The 22644-nt window shown below is 45.4% G+C and overlaps 1 protein-coding gene across 1 annotated transcript in view; it reads right to left on the reverse strand.

Moving 5' to 3' along the window:
* LOC138247410 (tubby protein homolog) overlaps positions 1 to 22644 on the reverse strand; it is a 186095-nt gene that overhangs the window by 102151 nt on the left and 61300 nt on the right. The window contains exon 3 of the mRNA XM_069202048.1: positions 10904 to 10948. Coding sequence (XP_069058149.1) covers positions 10904 to 10948 — 45 coding nt within the window. The remainder of the gene's footprint in view (positions 1 to 10903; positions 10949 to 22644) is intronic.

A 22644-nucleotide genomic window follows, 5' to 3' on the forward strand; every position in this document is an offset into this window, starting at 1 on the left:
GTCCCGTATGTGCTCAGTCTACACTGGTGAGGTCGAGCCCCCCACTGATAATACCATTAACATCAAACACTGAAAAGTTGCCGCAACCATCGATGGCAGTCGATGTGAATGCCACACTGATGGGGGTAAATGCGCAACAGCTGACACAGTGGTTCAACAGTCTAAATTCCACACAAAGTTCAGACAGTGGGAAGGGAGACGATTACTTGAGCAGGATGAGGCTGAACATGGAAGCACAAGAATTGGTGGAAGGGAATATGGGTGTGAACAGGTTAGAATCCTACACGGAAGAGGAATTGAGGTATCTATGTCCAAAGATCACGAAAGAGGTAAACAAGGTACATAAAAGTTTGCAGGAAGTAGCAGACAGGAACGGGATTGACATAGGCAAGACGAAACACTTGAGCAGGAGCTATAGGTTGGATTTTGGGACCACAGATTTTGAACACATGAGATCAGCAGGCATGAAGGCACACCTTAGAGAATTGTTGCAGAGTGCCCAAGTGTGGAGATGCTTAGACAAGTGGGAAAGCAGATGGGTAAAGAGGAAGGATAAGAGGAGGGACAGTGCCACAGAGCACAATGAGAAAAGACCGCAGAGCAGCGAGACCGTAACCATGTTACCCATGAGGGAGACAGCAGGGGGAAAATTAGTACATGTACCATGGCACAGGAGTGATATTCAGTCTTTTACGAATGATTTTCCCAAACTGAGGGAGAAGCCGATCGAATGGTATCAACAGACTGATAGGTTTGTGAAGCTTGCCAAATGTCTCTGGGAAGACCTGAACACTCTATTCGAGATTGTGGTTCCGGCAGATTTGTGGGAGGATTGGAAAAGAGCTGTAGGTTGGCCGACAAGTGAACCAGAGAAAGACAGAGAGACGGGTGCACCATCACCTATGGTGATGTGTCTGTACTATAAGGTGATTGAGCATTTGAAGACGAAGGTTGCCGCGAAAAATGTGGATTGGCAGAAAATTGATCGAACTGCCCAAGAGGCTAAAGAATCGATTCATAGTTACTATGAAAGGTTGTTGAAGGCGTTCAAGAATTACAGCGGCACGGAAGCAATAGAGGCGAAGGATATGCTTCATTTTGTGTTCAGATTTGTGGAAGGGCTGAGACCAGAGATAAGTCAGATGATAAAATCGCATTTGATCTGCTGGCAGTCGAAACCGATTGATGAAGTCTTGACTTATGCGAAATACTGTAGCGATGAAATTGAGGTGAAACAGAAAAGGCTGAAAGAGAAGGTGATGATGATGCAGCTTAAAGCGGCTCAGACAGGCTTGCAAGGGTTGCCAGGGATGCAAGGGTTCCAACAGCAGGTACCGCAACAGCAGCCGCAGTTGCAGGGAAACATGGTGTTTCAGCAACCGCAGCCGCAGTTGCAAGGAAACATGGCGTTTCAGCCACAGGGCAGAGGCAGAGGCAGAGGAGGTTTTGTGAATAATGGTCCGGATTTGAACACTGTTGTGACAGGTGTGCAGGCAATGAAGAAAGTGATGCCGTGTCACGCGTGCGGAAACGTAGGTCATTGGAAACGCGAGTGCCCAATGGTGGTGCAGGAAGGTGCAGGTGCAGGTGTAGGTGTTGGTCAGCAAAACAATGATGTCAATGCATTTCAGACAATGAGAGGACCGAAAATGAGAGGTCTAAACCCAAACTTTCAGACTATAAATCAATTGCAGGGATTACAACCTATGCAGCCGCAGCAGATGCAGATGCCCCGTGTGCAGATGACGCAAATGCAGCCGATGCAACAGCAGTTACCTATGGTACCTAATCAGCAAATGCAAATACCTTTGGCACCAATGAGTCAGCAGCAAATGATGGTTCCTCCACAGGTAACGGGTCAGGTAATGAGCACAAACGGCACAGTACAACAGTTCCCATTACACAGTGAGAATGGAATAAACAATGTATGGGAGAGTGAAAGCTCAGAAGAGGAAGGAGATTGTGTGCTTGCGGCATCCCTAGAAGTTGATCAAAAGGGTCCGTACGTAGAAGGAAGAGTAATGGGTCATCGTGTTTCATTCTTGGTTGACACGGGAGCCACACGTTCAACTGTTAAGAGCAGTGAAGTACCAAATTTGCCATTCTCAGGGAGGACAGTTCAAGTGGTGGGAGTAGCAAACAGGCATCTGACGAACCCAATAACAGATCCGATACCAGTCAACATTGGTAACTATCAAGGGGTACATCAGTTTGTAGTATGTGACTCAAGCCCGATTGCACTGTTAGGAAGAGACCTATTGTGCAAGTTGGGTTGTTCGATAATGTGCTCGAACGAGGGGATAACAATACAGACGAGCAGTGATGGGGAAGAAGGAGACAGTGAAGGGGGTGATGAGATAGAAACAGTTGACGAAGAGTATCCTCTGATTTGTCTTTTACCAATGATAACTGAAGAAGATATCCCAGCAGAATTACGGGAAACAGTCGGAAAGGAAGTGTGGGACATGACAGGGAAAGAGGTGGGATTGATGAAAGGAGTAGAACCAGTAAAAGTGATGGTAAAGCCCAATGCAATCTTTCCCCAGACCCCACAATACCACATGCCACAAGATACCCTCATGAAAGTTGCCCAACTTATTGACGAGTTCGTGAAGCAGGGAGTACTGAAAGAAGTATTAAGCAGCCCATGTAATTCACCGATAATGGGACTAATAAAGCCAAGTGGGAAAGTCCGACTTGTACAGGATTTGAGGAAAATAAATGACATCATAATAAAGTGCTGCCCTATCGTACCGAATCCGGCTGTGATAATGTTTCAGATCCCTTGCGAAGCTGAGTGGTTCTCAGTCATCGATTTGTCACAAGCATTCTTTTCTGTGCCTCTTCATGAGGACAGCCAATTCCTCTTTTGTTTCAAATTCCTAGACAGAGTATACAGTTGGTGTCGAATTCCTCAAGGGTTCTCTGAGTCACCGTCCATATTCAATCAGGTTCTAAAGAAAGACTTGGAAGAGTTAGAATTGCCATTCGAGTCAACCCTAGTACAGTACATTGATGACTTACTGGTTGCATCAAAAACGGAAAGTGGCTGCACAGCCGATACCATTGCTCTGTTGAACCATTTGGGAGGGAATGGACACAAGGTGTCTCCTTCCAAACTGCAGTTCTGTCAGAAGAAAGTGAAATACTTGGGTCATCAGATAGAGAAAGGGTCACGGAAAATAATGAAGGAAAGAATTACCAGTGTACTTCAAATGAGTCCACCAAAGACAAGGAAGGAGGTGAGGAAGTTTTTGGGAATGGTGGGATACTGTCGCCAGTGGATTCCCAACTTCTCGTCTCTAGCAAAGCCTCTACTGAAATTGACCCAGAAGGATGCCTTGGATCAGATCGAACTGAAAGGGGATGAGATGGATGCTTTTGTTGAATTAAAGGAGTGCATGTGCAGGGCTCCAGCTTTAGGTATGCCTGATTACACGAAGCCTTTCACATTGTTTTGCCATGAACGTGATGCATGCTCTTTGTCTGTCTTGACTCAAGCCCATGGTGGCGTAAACAGACCAGTAGCGTATTTTTCAGCTACTCTGGATCCGGTTGCAGCAGCACTCCCAGGGTGTTTGCGCGCCGTAGCAGCAGTTGGTATCAGCCTCACTCAGAGTGAAGGAATAGTGATGGGACACTCAGTAACAGTCATGGTCCCTCACTCAGTTGAGATACTTTTGACCCGCTCCCGAACGCAGCACATGACTGGAGCAAGACTCACAAGGTATGAAACGACTATTCTGGGCTCACCGAATGTGCAGCTGAAAAGGTGCACTACGTTGAATCCAGCTACCTTGCTTCCTGGAGAACATGCTGAAATTGAGAACGCTGAATACGTCGAGCATGATTGCCTTCAGGTGACTGAATTTTGCACAAAACCCCGACCGGATATCAAGGATACAAAACTTGATGAAAATGACCAAATTCTTTTTGTTGATGGTTCATGTCTAAGAGATGGGGTGGGAATTTTGAAAGCAGGATATGCTGTATGTACTGTGACAGGGGTCTTGGAAGCGGGATGGCTCCAAGGAGTCTATTCTGCACAAGTAGCAGAACTTGTAGCCCTTACTAGAGCATGTCAACTGTCTGCATTGATGAAAGTCACCATTTACACTGATAGTCAATACGGGTTTGGGATTGTGCATGACTTCGGACAACTGTGGTCACAGAGAGGTTTCCTGACTTCTTCAGGATCCCCAGTGAAAAATGGGGAGAGAATAAGGGAGTTGTTACATGCCATTCAAGTGCCAGCTGAAGTTGCAGTGGTAAAGTGCAGTGCTCACACGAAAGGACAGGACTATGTGTCTCTGGGAAACGCCTATGCAGATCAAGTCGCAAGATTTTGTGCCTTGAACAGTATATTGTTAAGGGATGATTGGAATACAATAAGTGAACCAGAACTCGAACCAGCCGAAGCATTTGCCTTGAAGGTCGTAGATACAATAGAAGAACTAAAAGCACTACAAAGTAATGTCAGGGAGGATGAAAGAGATTCCTGGATTAAATCACAATGTTTAAAGAGACAAGACGAGCTATGGGTTTCACATGAGGGAAAACTTGTTCTGCCAAATAGTCTCTTATCACAGCTTGCGCGGTTCTATCATGGGCAAGCTCACCTAGGGAGAGATGCCATGATAAGATTGTTCAAAACTGATTGGTTTAACCCCAGATTTCGTCAAGCTGCAGAAGCAGTTTGCCATCGATGTGTCACTTGCCAACAGATGAACCCAGGAAAGGGAACAGTTGTGAATGCGAGCCACATTGGTAGGGCAAGCGGTCCTTTTAGTCGTATGCAGATGGACTTCATTGAGATGCCTGTGCATGGAGGTTTAAGATATGTGTTGGTGGTTGTGTGTATTTTTAGTCATTGGATTGAGGCATACCCAACACGTAGAAATGACAGTCTTACAGTTGCCAAGCTATTATTGAGGGAGTTAATACCACGTTTCGGATTCCCGATCTCTTTAGAATCAGATAGGGGAAGTCACTTCAATAACGAGGTGATGAAGTTACTTTGCGAAGCACTGAACATTGAGCAAAAGCTGCACTGTAGCTATCGCCCTGAAGCATCAGGACTGGTGGAGCAGATGAATGGTACGCTGAAGTCGAGAATGGCAAAAATATGTGCATCAACAAATTTGAAATGGCCTGACGCATTGCCCTTAGTGCTAATGTCAATGAGAAACACTCCGGATAGAAAAACTGGATTGTCTCCGCACGAAATTCTCATGGGCAGGGCTATGAGACTTCCTGCAGTTCCTGCAAACATGCTTTTGAATATTACAGATGATATGGTGTTAGACTACTGCAAAGGTCTGGCTGACGTGGTTCGCTCTTTCTCTCACCAGGTGGAGGCGACCACCTTGCCACCGATCCAAGGTCCAGGACACGCACTGAAAGCAGGTGACTGGGTCGTGATAAAGAAGCACGTGAGGAAGTCGTGTCTGGAACCCCGTTGGAAAGGCCCTTTCCAAGTGATCCTGACGACAACTACCGCTGTGAAGTGTGCGGGGGTTCCCAACTGGATTCACGCCAGTCATACAAAGAAGGTGCTGTGTCCCACAGATGAGGAAGTTGAAGCGCTGAAACTACCAGTGCCTGATAAAACGGTGCCGAGTGTTGAGACAGAACAAAAGCGAACTGAAAGCGAACAAGCAACAGCAGGAGAAAAAGAGATATTATTGGAGAACGAAGAGTCCGACTCACTTGGGGAAGACCAAGGAGAAAGTTCAGACAGCGACGACGAAGCTGCAGGTGACAAAGAGCCTGAAGCAGCTGAGGGTAGCAAAAAGCCTGAAGCAGCTGAAGGTGACAAGGAACCTGAAGCAGCTGAAAGTGATACAGAGCCTGAAGAAAGTAACGGTGACGAAGGGCTCGAAGAGAGTGAAAAAGCAGGAGAGCCTGAGCAGAAGGGGGCTTTCCCAGAAACAGACGATACAGAAAAAGAAAAGGGAAACGTGACTGATTCCCCTGAAGGTGGGAACCAAGAAGAACAGAACGAAAGAGCTCAAACCTCTACAGAAAAGATCGCAGGTCCATCAAATGGACACGGTGCAAAAAGAAGACTAAGTATATCACCGATAAAAGAAAAGGGTAAAGAAGGTTTGAACGAAGGAGGAAGGCCGAAAGTGAAAGAGAAAAGAAAGGAAGTGACTGTCGTGAAACAATCGTCAAGTGAGGAAAAGGACTTGGCGAAGGAAGAGAGTGCCAGCGAAGCAGAATCAAAGAGAGAAGCAAAATTGAAGAGGAAAAGGATACCAAACAAGAGGTATTCCGGTCCTGAATGGGCATATGCGGTAAATGATGATTGGACTGATGAGTTTGTATCTCTAAGCATCGAGAACGAAGAAGAAGAAGAGATACCAATAGAAAAGAAAAGTTTCATAGACTCTGTTGATTGAAACGGTAGTAAGTGGTATTGCTTGCTGCAATCTAACGTGAGACAAACAACCAGCTGAGACATTGTTAAACCGAATTGAGACAAATGCTGCTAACCGATAAGTGACTGGCCTTTTGAAGAAGACGGTGTGAACATTATGCTCGTTCAGCTTTGTAACTGAATTGCTAAGTAGTTTCATTTATAAGTGCTTCTAGCTCTCTGATTCTATACAGATCATGCCCGGGTACGCTATGCAGAATAATAGAAAGAAATATTGTAAATACGTGTGTATAGGCTTGGTACTAACATGTGTACTAATAATAATGGCAATTGTATTTGGAATGCATGGGAAGGGTGAGAAGGAAATTATTGCTGCTTCTACTATTGTTCCTGTTACTGTCACTGAACTAACACCATTGAAAAGACTAGCAATGGATGAGAGGCTCTTGCATGATAAGAAAGAGCTTTCGTATAACGTTTTCTATCGCTTATTAACAGAGTATGTTGAGACTATGGATGCGAAAGATTGTTATGTGTGTACCCAGATACCGACATCAGTAAAGGAAGGGGTGACTTATCACCACATGCCCCTTACATATGGGATTACATGTAGTATAGTAATGTCTAGGTTTTATGGTCAATCTAACATACAGTATTTTTTCTCAAATTATGATGTTACCTTTGCTTATGTTCCTATAATAGCGCAGCTAAGCGAGACTGCAAAATATTGGGATTACAAAATTATGAGGGACTTTTTCGAGCCAATGCAACCTTTTGAAACGGCTCATGCTCATAGGGAGAACCTTACTTGCTCCGTCTCTGCTGTAGAAATAAGCTTTTTAGATCGCACAGATGATAGAAGGGCTCAAATGAAGGCGAAATTAGAAAAAGAACTACATAAGAGGACTTCAGTAGATAACTATGACTTTGCTGCTATAAAGACACAAGGGAAAATTGCTTTAGATGCTTGGCATGTAGGAAACTTTTGTATATATCGAGGTGAATCTTACTATGATAATATTTTTGTAGGAGCGAGTGAATGCAAACATACGTTTATCTTTAAGGCCAAATGGACATTCATGATGGACGGACTTGACCCTGTCATTCCAGGGGTGTATTACATTTGTGGGCATAATGCCTATTATCGTCTTCCAAAGGGATGGTGGGGAAGATGTTATTTGGGTATAGTGTTTCCAAAGGTTTATCAGCTGGATGACATATCGATGATTGAAAAGACACCTGGATCCCATCGTATCCAGAAAAGAGAGACCGCAGCTGCTGTGGTAGGTGATATATTTGGAGCCATGATTCCTTCATTAGGAGTTGTGCTGAATTCCATCAAAATAAGAAAGTTGTCTACTATAGTGGATAACATGTTGACAAAGTTTTCAGGTGCTATAATCCTGATGGATGCTGAACTTGCAGCGGAAAGAGCTATGACTCTTCAAAATAGGCTTGCTTTAGACATTCTTTTAGCAAAGGATGGAGGCGTTTGCAAAATGATTGGTGAACGTCACTGCTGCACCTATATACCTGATAATAGTGTGAAGATTAAAACTATGCTTGCTAATCTAACAAAAGAAAGTGCAGATTTGAAAGAACTGAAAGAACCAGGAGTGTGGGAAAAGGTTGGAAAGGGACTTGCTTCAGTGGGACATTGGATTGGGGGAATATGGAATGGAATATTATTGAAAATAATAGAAGGAATATTAATAATAATAATTTGTGTATTTGGAATTTGGGGAATAAAAAGGGGAATAATAATGATTATGGAAAGAATTAAAAGAAGAAAGGAGGAGAAAATAATGAAAAGAATGGCAGAAGAATACAAAGCGCAAACTAGGGGAACTAAAAGGAAAAGGGAGCTGACAGAATTTTAATGGGATAAAATTTGTGGGCTAAATTTGTGTGATGACAAGTAGTCATCAGAGGAGGGATTGATGAAGCAGAAAATGAAGGTTTTGATTTATTAACGCATAAACGTAGTGCTGATATAATCGTGTGTGGCATTAACCGAATTAATAAAGATTGTACGGGGACAAAATGTGCCCTCAGAGTAGTTTGCCAACATTTATATGCGTGCTTCATATAACGTGGTGTATTAGAATTGCACTGATCCGACATAATCATAAACGTGTGCTACGATTTGCTCATTTGAAATGCCTTAGCTTAGCATTACTTTAGCGGAGGCTTTGGCCTAGTTGCCTGGTCTCACGGTTTAAATGTTCGTATTTTTCCACTGTGCTATTAAACGTGTATTTCTGCTTGAAGCTGTGCTTTTCCACAGAGACTGTTCACATGCTTATCTTAAAGTTGGTGCCAGCATGGCATATTTTCTCCTTAATTCAAGGTCGGCTTGCAGGTGCGGACAATGGAGGCTCTGAGAGTAAGCTAATGGAGAAACAATGTTGCAACTTGCGTACCCATCTCCAAGGATAATGTATGCTTAAGTAAAAGCTTGAGAACTGTCGTTTTTGATTGGTCAATTTGAAGCTAACCTATGAACCCTCCAATGGAGACCCTACTGGACTTGAACTGTTGTCTATAAAACCCAGGTGCACGAGAGGAAAGCTCTCTCTATCTTCGGACATCCCGCCATTTTGACTTCGTAGCTACTATGACCCATTTTGCTGCGACGCCATTTTGAGAGACTTTGATGCTTTCTCTAGTCGAGAGAAAGAGACTTTAATGATTCTTGCCCTAGAGACTTTAACTTTGATTTGCCCCTTTGCATGAAGTAGTAGCCTTACTTTGCCGCCGTGAGGCAATTGCCCCGTTCACCCCTGCCCCTTTGTTCCATCCCATGCTGATCGAGAAACGATACCTGTGAGACGAAGAATTCATTGATTGCTGATTGGAATTGGTAAATATGAAAGGAAATTGTAAAATTGCATTGTGTTCCTTTTAGGTAACCGACTGCTGATTTTGATAAGGACCCTAGCTAGGAGTTTTCTAAATTGATGTTGCTAAATTGTTTTTGCATGAATTCCCACATGCTGATGCTAATTTGAGGTTAGACGAGGATTCCATATGTCGCACGATGCAATTTGAGATCTTGTTATGCTGACTAAATGTACGCAATTAGCCCATTGCAGATTATCGTATTAGTGCTTTGCATTGCCACTATCGAATGCCTTGTGATTCAAATGCTACATAGATTACACTTGTTTCGACGTTATGGACAGCTATTAATGTTCATTTATGTTTATCATTTAGTGTTGAGACACATTTATATCGTGCTAGCTTTGTTAATCTAGGGAAATAAATTCACTAACTTTGCAATAAACTGGTGTGGTTATTCCTGGCTGAAAGGTCAGGGTTCGCCGAAATGTATTCTGGATTAATCGTTAAGTGTTATGTTGTTCAAGGTGTTGCTTATGTTCGTTATTGATTATCGATTTGATGAGACTGTTCGATTAATAGTACAGAGAGTTTCCACTTAGTCAAAAGATTCATCGACCTAAAGAGCGTCCGAACGCAGGTAAATTGTTACCACGCTCCGCTCTATCACTAACGTGATCCCTAACCTGAGCCTAACCCAGCACTGAACCTAAGCCCATCTGTAGCCATAACGTCGATCCGCCAGAACCCTAGCCTACCCTAAACACTACTCCTAAACCCTAAACTTAAACATAGCCTCAACCCTAACCCGCTCTATCACCTGCCATTTGCTTTTAATTCCTAAATCACACTTTGTTAAAAAGCTTTAAACTTTTGCCTTTAGAAATGTTTTTTCTAACTTTTATTTTCAAACTTTCGCTTTTTCAATGTTTTATTTTTAAAATTTCAGCTAATAAAATCACGGCAGTCAAAGAAACAGTCAAAACAACACGTGCAGGTTGGGCTCAAATACAGAAGCAGAGGGCGGGCCAGGGAGGAGCAGAGATCATACCATGTAGATAGAGAAGCGACAGCGCCACCTGAAGGCCCTGGAGGAAATGGCGGGAGAAAGGAAGTGTACAATCACAGGAGAAGAATGGAAATAGTCTACAGAGGCAGGTTAATGAGAGGAGAGTTGCATCGGATGTGCTCAGTGCAGGGATTGATAGATCAGGGCGTGTACTTTTTCCTCACCGTATTATTTGCGCGCCGACATATCACTCCCTGAGCTGAGCACATCCAATGCAACTCTCCTCCCATTTACTCTGCCGTTGGGGAAGGTGGCGCAACCAGTGTTGAGGAGAATGAACACCGGGGACAGAGAGAGAGGCTACACTGGGCTCAGGAGGTTGTGCAATAACCCGGGTACCCTTCCAGTGAGTCGTTGCACACTAAAGTACGGGGCGGCTTGCAGCGACGGGAGGGGCAGCAGAAAGTCAGACAGATGGCTGTACTAGAGTGTCAGGGGTAGACTGCAGAGCTGTAGGCCGAGGAGAGTGGCTGTGGGAATCAGGGAACAGGGGAATAGGACAGGAGTTAGATGTCAAGGGATTGGGCACTAAGCTGCAAGAGGGTTGAGGTAGAGAGGTTTATATGGGACCCCCAAACCTTGGTAATGCAACACAAAGAAAGGGTTCTTACTTCACCAGGGATGCCAGAGAGCCTCCATATAAGTGTTCGTCAGACCTAGAAGAAGAAATGAAAGCATCCGTGGTTATCTCATGGCACATAAGGTAATTCTCAAAATTACAGTAGCTTTTCCATTTGAAGAACCACATGTGTGTCCTCCTCCATCCCCAAACAAGCCTCACCAGCAGTGGCATAGCCTGGTTCAATCCGTGTCTGGCAGGTAGTAAAAGAAGCAATAATTATAGTGAAGCAGTGCTTAATTTGTGCCTGTTGTTTTTATTTTTGAGGACCAACACATGTTTCTGCCTCAAGCATTTACTGTGAGCAAAAGACACATAGGGGAAAGACGGAGGAAGAGAAAAACGAAAGAGTCACAATGGGAGAAAGTAGAAAGCTGCAAGAGTGAGCTGAAGGGGCAGGGAGTGGCTTTATATCGATTGAAGAGGCCCAAGATGGATTCAGGATTACACCTCCTCAGTATTCCGTGTTCGCACATTTGATAGCAGCAGCCGCGTGTTTAAGAGGAGGGCTTTGGGCACCGGCACTTTTTTTTTTTTTTTTACAAATTAAACACTGCAGTGAAGTGGAGCCTTCACAACCCTGAGGTCCGATGTCACTGCACCTGCTGCACTGATGTTATCCCCTCTCCCCGAGCCTCTTTTCCCCAGATCTGGCATCATCCAGTCACAGCATCTCTAGACTCTACACATACCGAACTCGAAGGCTCACCAAACTCTGCCATCACTGCCACAGGACCACCAGCTCCCTGCTCCAAGCCCGTTTCCTCTAATAGCAGCCCAATGATTTTCAGCCTCATCCAATTCTGAACAGATTGTGTTACAAATTGCATATTAGAAACGAGCTGCCCTTCTAAGCATCTGCCTATTGCTGTCGGTTGCAAATGTTAATGAGATCCGTTCAGGGCTACAGAATATTGCGGATGATTACACTGTGCAATTGACTCCATTATGTAGTTCATGTGGATTGTAGTTCCTCAATAGTAATTTTCTATGTCAAAATGTCACACACATTGAATAATTGTGCAAGCCGGTGTCCACTATGGGTATTACAATCTTTTTTAGGTCGAAACCTACCAGACAACTCAGCTGTCTGATTGCTAAAGACTTCTTGGGGACATTCTGAAAGCTGACCTAAGAATACATTCCGCACATTGCTTAGCATTGGCTTTTTGTTTTGTAACTCACATTTGCTTGCTTTATTTGTTTTAAGCTGTCCAGCATGTCTTTGTCCCTTCGATGGGGCATAGCCTTTTTACTATATTCTTCCACAAGTGCTCACTTTCTGTAAACAGGCCTTTAAATTTTGTTCTTATCTTGTCACATTTTCTGTGCATTTAAAGATAGAAGTCAAATGTCAGGCTCTGTCTTCCAAAAAAGCTTGGTATTTACTTTTCTCTGACTTCAAAGTGAGAGAATGTATCTGACAATCTGGGGGTGTGAAAGGAAAGGCCTTTTTTCTATCACACAACAACATTTAAATCTCTGTAAATGAACTGTGCATATATTTTAGAATACATCAGAATTAGGAAAGCACAAATGATGCATATTTTTTGTAATTCTGAAGTGTGCCAAAACAAATATTTTAAGAGGAATCAATAAACTAGGTGATACCATTTCTACACATTATTATTTGTGTGCTTTATAATTTTATCAGTGAAATTGTATGTTTGTGCAATTGTAATAGTAATTTAAACCAGAAATGTGTTGTCTGCAATGGCAGTGCACTACCACACCACGCATACTCCACTCTATGACACTCCACTCCACTTCACTCCACTCTAAGCCACTCTACGCCCTCCCCTCTATGACACTTTACACCAGCCCAACCTACTCCACTCTACACCACTTCACTCTACGACACCCATTCTACAACACTCTACTCCCCTCCACTGTATGCCACTACTACGACACGCTACTCTACTCCATTCTACAATACTCTAATACATTCAACGCCACTTCCATCAACTGCACTCTACTCCACTATATGCCACTCCACTCTATACCATTCTGTGACACTCCACTCTATCCTACTCCACTCTAAGCCACTCAACTCTACACACTCTATGCCACTCCATTCTACAACACTTTAAACCGCTATACTCTACAACACTCTATGCCACATCACTCTATGACACTCTACACCACTTCACTCTAGGCCAATCTACTCCTCTCTACTCCACTCCACTCTACTCCACTCCACTCTACAGCAACTCTACACCTCTACACTCTACAACACTCCACTCTACAACATTCTGTGACACTGCACTCTACAACACTCCACTCTACGACACTCAGTGGCACTCTATGACACTCCACTCTGACACTTTATGCCACTCTACTACACTTCATTCTACATCAATCTGACACCCTACGCCACTTCACTAGAGAACACTCCATGACACTTAAATCTACTCTATTACATTCTTCCTCACTCCACTCAACACCACTCTAGGCCACTCTACAACAGTTTACGGCACCCCACTCTATGCCACTGTATGACATTTCACTCTACGACACTCTGTGCCACTTTACGACACTCCACTCCACGACACTCTACACCACTCCATGCCACTCTAAGACACTCCATTCTGCAACACTCCACTTTACACCACTCTGCAACACTCCACTCTACAACCCTCTATGACACTTTGTGCCACTGTATGTCACTCCACTCTACTACAGCCCACACCACTTTACTCCACTCTGTGACACTCCACGCTATGCACTCCACTCCACTCCACAACACTTTACCCCACTCTACTCCACTCCACTCTAGCCTACTCCACTTTACACCACTCCACTCTACAGCATTTTACTCCGCTCTGTGCTATGCCAATCTATGACATTCCACTTTACACCCCTCCACTCTGTCACTTCACTCTATGACACTCAACTCCACTCCACTCCACTCCACTCCACTATATGCCACTCTATGCCACTCTGCTCTATGACACCCCACACCACTCTACAGCACTCTATGCCCCTTAACTCTATGTCACTCTACTCCACTCTATACCAGTCCAATCTATGACACTCCACTCTATGACACTCGACTCTACAACACTCTATGGTAATCCACTTTATGCCTCTTTCCTCCACTCTACGACACTTTGCTCCACTCTACACTACGCCACTTGACTCAATGACACTTTACTCCACTCTGCGCCCCTTTGCTCTATGCCACTCCACTGTACGCCACTCCATGCCACTCTACGCACTTTGCACCTCTCCACAAGTCTTCACTCTATGCCACTCCACTCTACCCATCTTCCTTCGGTTTGTATAACTGTTGTAGATTCTCCTCATGATTTTGCACAAGATAATGCTACCCCCACAATATTACCATAGTCTTTGATTCTGCTGCTTCTAAAATCCCTCAGGGAAGGAGCTTTCCATCTTGTTCACCTCCTTCTCTACTCTAATCATCATTCAAACCTTAGGGCTGCTAAGGACCATTACATCTGGTTTCCCCAATGATCCTTGTTATCCCAAAATAGTGCAGTTAGTACCTGAGACTGCTGCTACATTTCTTACTGATTTTTTAAATAAGATGTTAAGTATTGGCTGATTTCCCACAGAATGGAAGAAAGCATCCACTTTACCATAGATTAAAAAACCCAGTCTGGATACAACAGATTAAAAAAACTACCTGCCTATTTCATGGCTCCCATTCCCTGCAAAGATTTTGAAAAAAGCCATTAATGTAGAACTCACCTCTTACATTAATAAAAATACCTCCTGGATGATGCTCAGTTTGGCTTTAGAAGCTTTATTATTTCGGCCTCTGAGGAAATCAGGCAGATCCTTGGGGTGGGATGTTATGCAGCTCTGATTTCACTAGACCTCTCAGTGGCCTTTGACACAGTCAATCACAATCTGCTTCTTGACTGTCTTGCTTCATTAGGTATCAGAGGCAAAGCATTCTACCTCCTTAAATCTTTTCTGTCTGGACAACAGCAGACAGTGGCATTAGATGGGTTTAGGTCACTCCCCCTTCTCTCTGCCATACGGAGTCCCACAGGGTTCAGCTCTAAGCCCCACTTTATTTAATCTTTACGTAACTCCACTGGCAACCTTAATTACATCTTTTGGCTTTGAGCTAGTGTCCTGTGCAGACAACACCCAAATTGTGGTATCAGTAGCCAGCAACCCAGAGGTTACTGCTTCCATATTTCACAATTGCATTCTACACATTGGGTGATAGATGAGTGAGAACTGCTTAAAGTTAAACTCATCCAAAACCTAGGTCCTATTATTTGGAATTAATTCTTCCTTTTGATCTCTGAGCTGGTGACCTCAGGAGTTTGGTATCCTCCCTATTCGAGTCACTAAGGTAAAACATCTTGGAGTCCTCTTCAATTGCAAACTGTCTTTTGAGGGCCAGACCAATCACATTACCTCTGCCTCTTTCTTTACTCTGAAACCGCTCAGGAAGGTTCTCCCCTTCTTTCGATCAGGTTTGCAGAAAACCGTGGTGTCTGCTCTCATCGTATCAAAACTAGATTACTATAATGCCCTGTTTATGAACACCCAGAAAAGATTTCTTAATTAGCTACAGACTGACTTTTGCTGGGACTTCGAAAACAGTAATCTGTGTCACAATCTTTAGCTCAGCTGCATTGGCTTCCTACTAGGAAGTGAATTGACTTCAAGGCTTTATGCATCGCCTTCAAGTATCTGCATTACATAGGCCCTGAATATCTTCAACAAAAATGTTTGTGCTACGTTCCAGCTAGGCCTCTTCAGTTGGCATCAGCAGATAACCAGTGTTTCCTAGATTTAAAAGGTCTGCGTGGGGAGGCAGAAGTTTTGTGGTTTGCCACTGCTAGAGTGTGGAACGTCTTGCCCCTCAGTATTAAAAGAAACACTGATCTACTGACCTTCAGAAAGGCACTAAAAACATAGGGGGTTATTCTAACTTTGGAGGAGGTGTTAATCCGTCCCAAAAGTGACGGAAAAGTGACGGATTTACCACCAGCCGTATTACGAGTCCATTATATCCTATGGAACTCGTAATACGGCTGGTGGTATATCCGTCACTTTACCGTCACTTTTGGGACGGATTAACACTCCTCCAAAGTTAGAATAACCCCCATAGTTCTTTAATCATTAATCTGTACCTGTTATCTTCCTCCAGAGGTCTCGACTTCTTCCTTCTGGCTGAGCGCCTAGACACCTTTGGGTATGAGAGTGCTCTATAAATCTTCATTTCATTTCATTTCATTTCCTCCACTCTACTCCACTTCTTGACATTCCACTCGATCCAAATCCAATCCACAACACTCCACACTACAACAACCCACTCCACTCTACTCTACTCCACTCCAGTACACTTTACTCCACTCTATGACATTTTACTCCATTGTACAAAACTTTACTCCACTGTATGATACACCACTCCACTCTATGCCACTCCAATCTATGCCACTCCACTCTAAATCACTCTACTCCACTCTCCCTCACTGTACTCCACTGTATGCCACTCTCCTCCACTCTACGGCACACTACTCTACTCCAGCCTACGCCACTCTATTCCACTCTACGACACTCCACTCTGATACTCCACCCTACTCTACTCCATGCCACTCTACTCCACTCTATGCTATTGACTTCACTCATGATGCTCTACGACCCTCCACTCTACGATACTCCACTCTACTCTACGACAGTCTACTCTCTACTCTATGACCCTCCATTCCATGACACTGTACTCTAGTTTACAACACTCTACTCCACTCCATGCCACACCACTCTACTCCATTCTACTCCACTCATTGCTTCTCCACTCTAGGTCTCTCCACTCTACAACATTCTCCTCCATTCTACTACACTCTACTCTGCGGCATTCTACAACACTTAATCCACTCCATTCTATGTAACTCCTTCCACGCCACTCCATGCCACTTTACTCCACTCTACGCCACTCCACTCTACTCTACAACACACTACTCCACTCTACTCTATGCCACTCCCTTCTGTGACACTCTACTCCACTCTATGTTCCTCCACTCTACGCCCCTCCATTCTACGCACACTACACCACTGCACAACCCCCCACTCCACTCAGTGCCACTCCACAACACTCTACACTACTCCACTGTATGACACTCTACACCACTCTATGGCATTCTAATCCATGCCACTCTATTACACTCCACAAAACTCTATGCTACTCTGTCTCACTCTAATACACTTCACTTACACCATTCCACTCTACACCACTCCACTCTACTACACTCTATGCCACTCCACTCCACACCACTTCATTCCACTCTATGACACTCCATGCTATTCCATTCCACTGAATGACACTTTACTCTACTTTATGCTACACCACTCCACTCTACTCTACTCAACTCCACTCTACACTATTCTACTCTACTTCACTTCAGTCTATTCCACTCTAGATTTTACTCCACTCAAGGCTACGCCAATGTACTATACTCCACTTTACGCCCCTCCACGTTATGTCACTTCACTCTACTTCACTTCACTTCACTCCACTCAACTCCACTCTGTGCCACTCCACACCACTCTACACCACTCCACTCTACAGCACTCTACACCACTCTATACCACTGTGTGCCACTTAACTCTAGGCCACTCTGTTCCACTCTATGGCTCTCCCATCTATAATACTACACTCTTCAATACTCTATGCCACTCCATTTTATGCCACTTGACTCCACGCCACTTCACTCTTCAACACTATACTCCACTATAGACTACGCCACTTGACTTTATGATACTTTACTCCACTCTACGCACCCCCCACTCTATGCCCCTCCGCTCTATGCCACACCATGCCACTCTACGCCACTCTACATTCCTTCACTCCATGACACTCCATTCTACAGCACTCTGTGACATTATACTCCACTCTACGCCACTCTGCTCCACTCTATGACACTTCATGACACTACACCACTCTACTCTACACCACTCTACACCACTCTACTCAACACTACGACACTTCACTCCACTCTACAACACCTTACTCCACCCTACACTATGCCACTCCATTCTACTCCACACCACTCTATAACACTCCACTTCACAACACTCCACTCTATCCCACTCCACTCTGACACTCCACCCTACAACACTCCACCTCACTCTACTGTACTCTACAACACTTTTTCTACTCCACTCTATGACATTTTACTCCTCTATACAAAACTTTAATCCACTATATGCTACGCCACTCCACTCTACACCACCGTATGTTGCTGTACTCCACTCTACGCTACTCTATTCCACTCTATGCCACACTACTCTACTCCACTTCTTTCCACTCTATTCCACTTTACTCCACTTTATGCCACTCCACTGTACATCTATCTACTCAAGTCCACTCTACAACACTCCACCCTACTCAACTCCACACCACTCTACTCCACTCTACGCTACTCTACTCCACTCATGACATTTTATAACCCTCCACTCTACCACCCTACACTCCACACTATGACACTCAAGTCTACAAAACTCTACTCTATGACAGTCTACTCCACAACACTCCACTCTATGACACTCCACACCACTCTACTCTACGCCATTCTATTCCACTCTAATTCAGTTTGTGCCACCCTACTTTAATCCAGTCTATGCCACTTTATTCCTCTCTACGCCACTCTATTCTACTCTACTCCTCTACAGCACTCCACCCTATTCTACTCTGTGCCACGCCTCTCTATGCTATTTTACTCCACTCTGGACACTCTACAACCCTCCACTCGATGACACTCCATCCACTCTACGACACATTGCTCTATGACACTGCACCCTACGACACTCCCATCCACAACACTCTACTCCACTCTACAACACTCAATGCCACTCAACTCTATGACACTCTAGTCAACTCTCCACTCTACACCACTGTACTCCACTCTGCACCCCTCTACTCTGCACCCCTCCACTCTACAACACTTAGGCCCTCATTCTGACCCTGGCGGTCGGCGGAGAGGCGGCGGTCGGACCGCGAACAGACCGGCGGTCAGAAAAATGGCATTCTGACCGCGGCGGTCACCGCCGCAATCGCCCGCCACTTCCCCACTCCGACCGCCACGGCGGTCATGACCGCCGGGCTGGAGTTTGCGCACTCCGGCCCGGCGGTCGTCCCAAGACCGCCAACGGTATCATGACCCTGCCTACTGCCGCGGTTTCTTGCGGTCGGGAACCGCCATGCGAACCATGGCGGTAAGCACTATCGGGGCCAGGGAATTCCTTCCCTGGCACTGATAGGGGTCTCCCCCACCCCCCACTACCCACCCGAGTCCTCCCCCCACACCCTCCACCCCCCTGCTACCCCCCAGAGGTGGTACGAACCCCCTCCCCACCCCCACCCCGACATGCACATACATGCACCCCGACATGCACACACCCCCAACATGCACATATACACACCCCCTACACACACATACACAACGGAGACACATACCCGCACACATACATGCAGACATGCGCACCTGCCGAACAGCACACATTACCCATAGACACATCAGCACCCCCCGCCCGCATACACGCACTCACACACCCCCTCTACACACTCACACGCACACCCCCATGCACGCCCACATCACACAACACCCCCCCTCCCCCTCCCCTCACGGACGGTCAACTTACCTTGTGCGTTGGTCCTCCGGGAGGCGACGGGAGCCATGGGGAGGTGACCGCCAACAGAACACCGCCAACAGAAGACCGCCACACAGATATGTGGGTCGTAATCCTGTGGGCGGTGTTCTGCTGGCGTGGCGGTGGAGGTTGACCAGTCTCCACTTTTCCGCCGACCGCCAGTGTGGCTGCTGGCGGTTTCCCGGCGGAACGCTCCCAGCGGTCGGAATGCGCACAGCGGCATACCGCCGCGGTCGGCGGTCTTCACCGCGGCGGTAACTCGGCGGTCTCGCGAAAAGACCGCCAAGGTCAGAATGAGGGCCTTAGTGCCACTCCAGTCTACGACACTCTAGTCAACTCTCTGCCACTCCAATCTACACCACTGTACTCCACTTTGCACCCCTCTACTCTACACCCCTCCACTCTACAAAATTCTACTCCATTCTATGCCTCTTTACAACACTCTACAACACTATATTCCACTCTACTCCCTCTACGCCATTCCATGCCTCTTTACACCACTCTGCTTCACTCCAAGTCACTCTATGACACACTGCTTCACTCTACTCCACTCCATTCTACACCACTGTATGCCACCCTTCTCTATGACACTCCATGCCATTCCATTGTACGACATTCTACTCTATTCCACTCTACACCACTCCACTCTACACCGCTCCTCTCTACACACTTCACAACACATTTATCCACTCTATACCACTCCACAACCCACCAGTCCACTCTACGCCACTCTATGTCACTCTACGACACTCTATTCCACTTCATGCCACTTTCTTCTATGACACAAACTTTTAGTGATGCTGAGCAGCTGCAACGGTGGAGTAAACATGGCTAAAACACATGGACAAGGCCAATAGATCTTGCATAGGCGAGACCCATTCACTTTGCTAGTGCTTACTACTGTCTGCAATGAATGCCTCAACCTTTCAGATCTCTCTCTCTCAGTCTGAAAGACCTTTTAGTTCTGCATTCTGTCTTAGGGGACATAAACCCTGTCTGGGCGGGAAATGCCTGAGTGTGGAGAGCCGGGAGCACCCAGAAGTGAACTGTAAGAAACTGGATGATTATATAGGGGTGAGTGACTACTCACTTCAAGAAATAATTACAACCTTTGTCGGTGGGAACCCTTAAAGTTACTCAATTAGCCTAAGCTCAACCCTCTGGTAGGTACATCAGAGAGCAGACAGACTTAACTTAGAGCAATATGTAAAGTACTTATGAACCAAAGCAGTAATAAAGTCAAAATGCAAAACAATGAAAATCACAAACCTATTTAGAAAAATAGAGTACAATGTAATAATCAAAATTACAATAATCCAATAGGAGAATTGGAGATATAACGATTTGAAGATTTAAGGGAAAACAACACCAAAAATCACAAAGCACCAATGATAGTCTGTGGTCGCTGCAGATCTGAACATAGGTGCCATTTGCAGCCAACTGCGATGGAGCATGGCTCTGCTACACCCACCAGGTTCATCCTGGTCATAAATTTTACTTTCTGACTTTGGGCCTGATTTAGAGTTTGGTGAATAGGGTACTCCATCACAAACATAATGGATATCCCAACCACCATATTACAAGTGCATTATATCATATGGCAGCTTATGGTGTGCTTCTATGGTGTGGCACCCTATACTGAGTCTAGGCAACCCTTAGTGATAGTGTTTAGGTGTCCAGATAGCAAAAGCTCTGTAGGCGTAGCTGTGTTGAGCAGCTAAAGCTTATCCAGGAGGAGTGTAAAGCACTTGAAATACCACAATAGTCAGCCAGTAACTGTTACAGAAGAAATAACCACACCAGGTGTTGCAAAAATAAAGGATTCTTTATTACAGCACTCAGACTATACTAACATTGATATATCTCCACTTGGAGATTTCAATGTACAAAATATACACTAAGGGCCAGATGTTCCAAACTTTTTGCAGTTCGCAAACAGCGAATTTTGCTGTTTGCGACGTGCAAAAGTCACACCGCGATGCCCAATCCCCATCTTGCAAGTCGGTAACCTGGTTACCGACTCGCAAAACGGAACTGCGAGTCGCAATTAGGAAGGGGTGTCCCCTTCCTAATTGCGAGTCGCAGCGCAATGCTGTATTGTTTTGTGACCGCGAACGCGGTCGCAAAGCAATCACAGTTACCACCAGTGTCACACTGGTGGTAACCCTTCCCCTTTGTGAATGGCATGACATTTTTTTTTTCAGAGCAGGCAGTGGTCCATCTGGCCCTTAGTAACAAGCAGGAAAAGCATGAAATACATGGGACCATGTAGGTGGGGCAAACCTATACTAAGAACATGGTTTAAGAATGGAGGTGTCCAGCAAAGGTAAGTGTGTTAGGATCCCAGGGGCTGCGGGAGTGGGAAATCACCAGAGGTAAGTATTAGAAATCCCACAGGTGCCCAGGGTACAGGTTTGTTATCAAGCCGGGTGTCCCGTAGGCTAACGTAGGACTGTCGTTGGATTTTTATGGATTCAGGACCCTTCCCAGTGGACCCCGAGGAAAACAGTTGGCACAAAGAAGGTTAGAGAATGCCCCCACCCGTGGATACCCAGAAGACCAGAGTACCTACACCAAGGAGCCCAGGTGCATAGGGGTGAAGTGGTATTGGAAACCCTTGTTGGAGTCAGTGGAAGCATCGGTTGTCCAGCTGCTGTCGCGACTTGTGGACCAGGACGGTGGAACCAAAAGGTGGACTCCGGACATTAAAAACCTGAAAAAGAAAGGGGACAGTGTCCAGACCACTCGGAGATGTCCAGGCAGTGCATGTAGGCAATGCCCACCCCGTTGGAGGTGAAGTTCCTGAAGGACGGTGAAGAAAGAGGTCCAGCTGTGGAGTCCAGGAGTCTCCCATGAGCTGTCCCACATCAGTCGCAGGATTGGAGTAGGGTCACTAGCCAGCAGGGTTACCAACAATCCTTGGCAAGTGCAATTAGTTGTTGCAAGGAGGACTGTAGGTTTTTGAGGATCAGCAAGGTCGTAGTGACTCGATCCTTGGAAGAGAGTCAGGGCAGGCCTTCAGCAGGAAGAAAAGCCATCTGGGCAGAGGAGCCCCCATGAGTGACCCACTGGCAGCAGGCACAGGGAGACACATAG

Source organism: Pleurodeles waltl, chromosome 7 (assembly GCF_031143425.1).
Source record: "Pleurodeles waltl isolate 20211129_DDA chromosome 7, aPleWal1.hap1.20221129, whole genome shotgun sequence".
NCBI classification, from domain to species: domain Eukaryota; kingdom Metazoa; phylum Chordata; class Amphibia; order Caudata; family Salamandridae; genus Pleurodeles; species Pleurodeles waltl.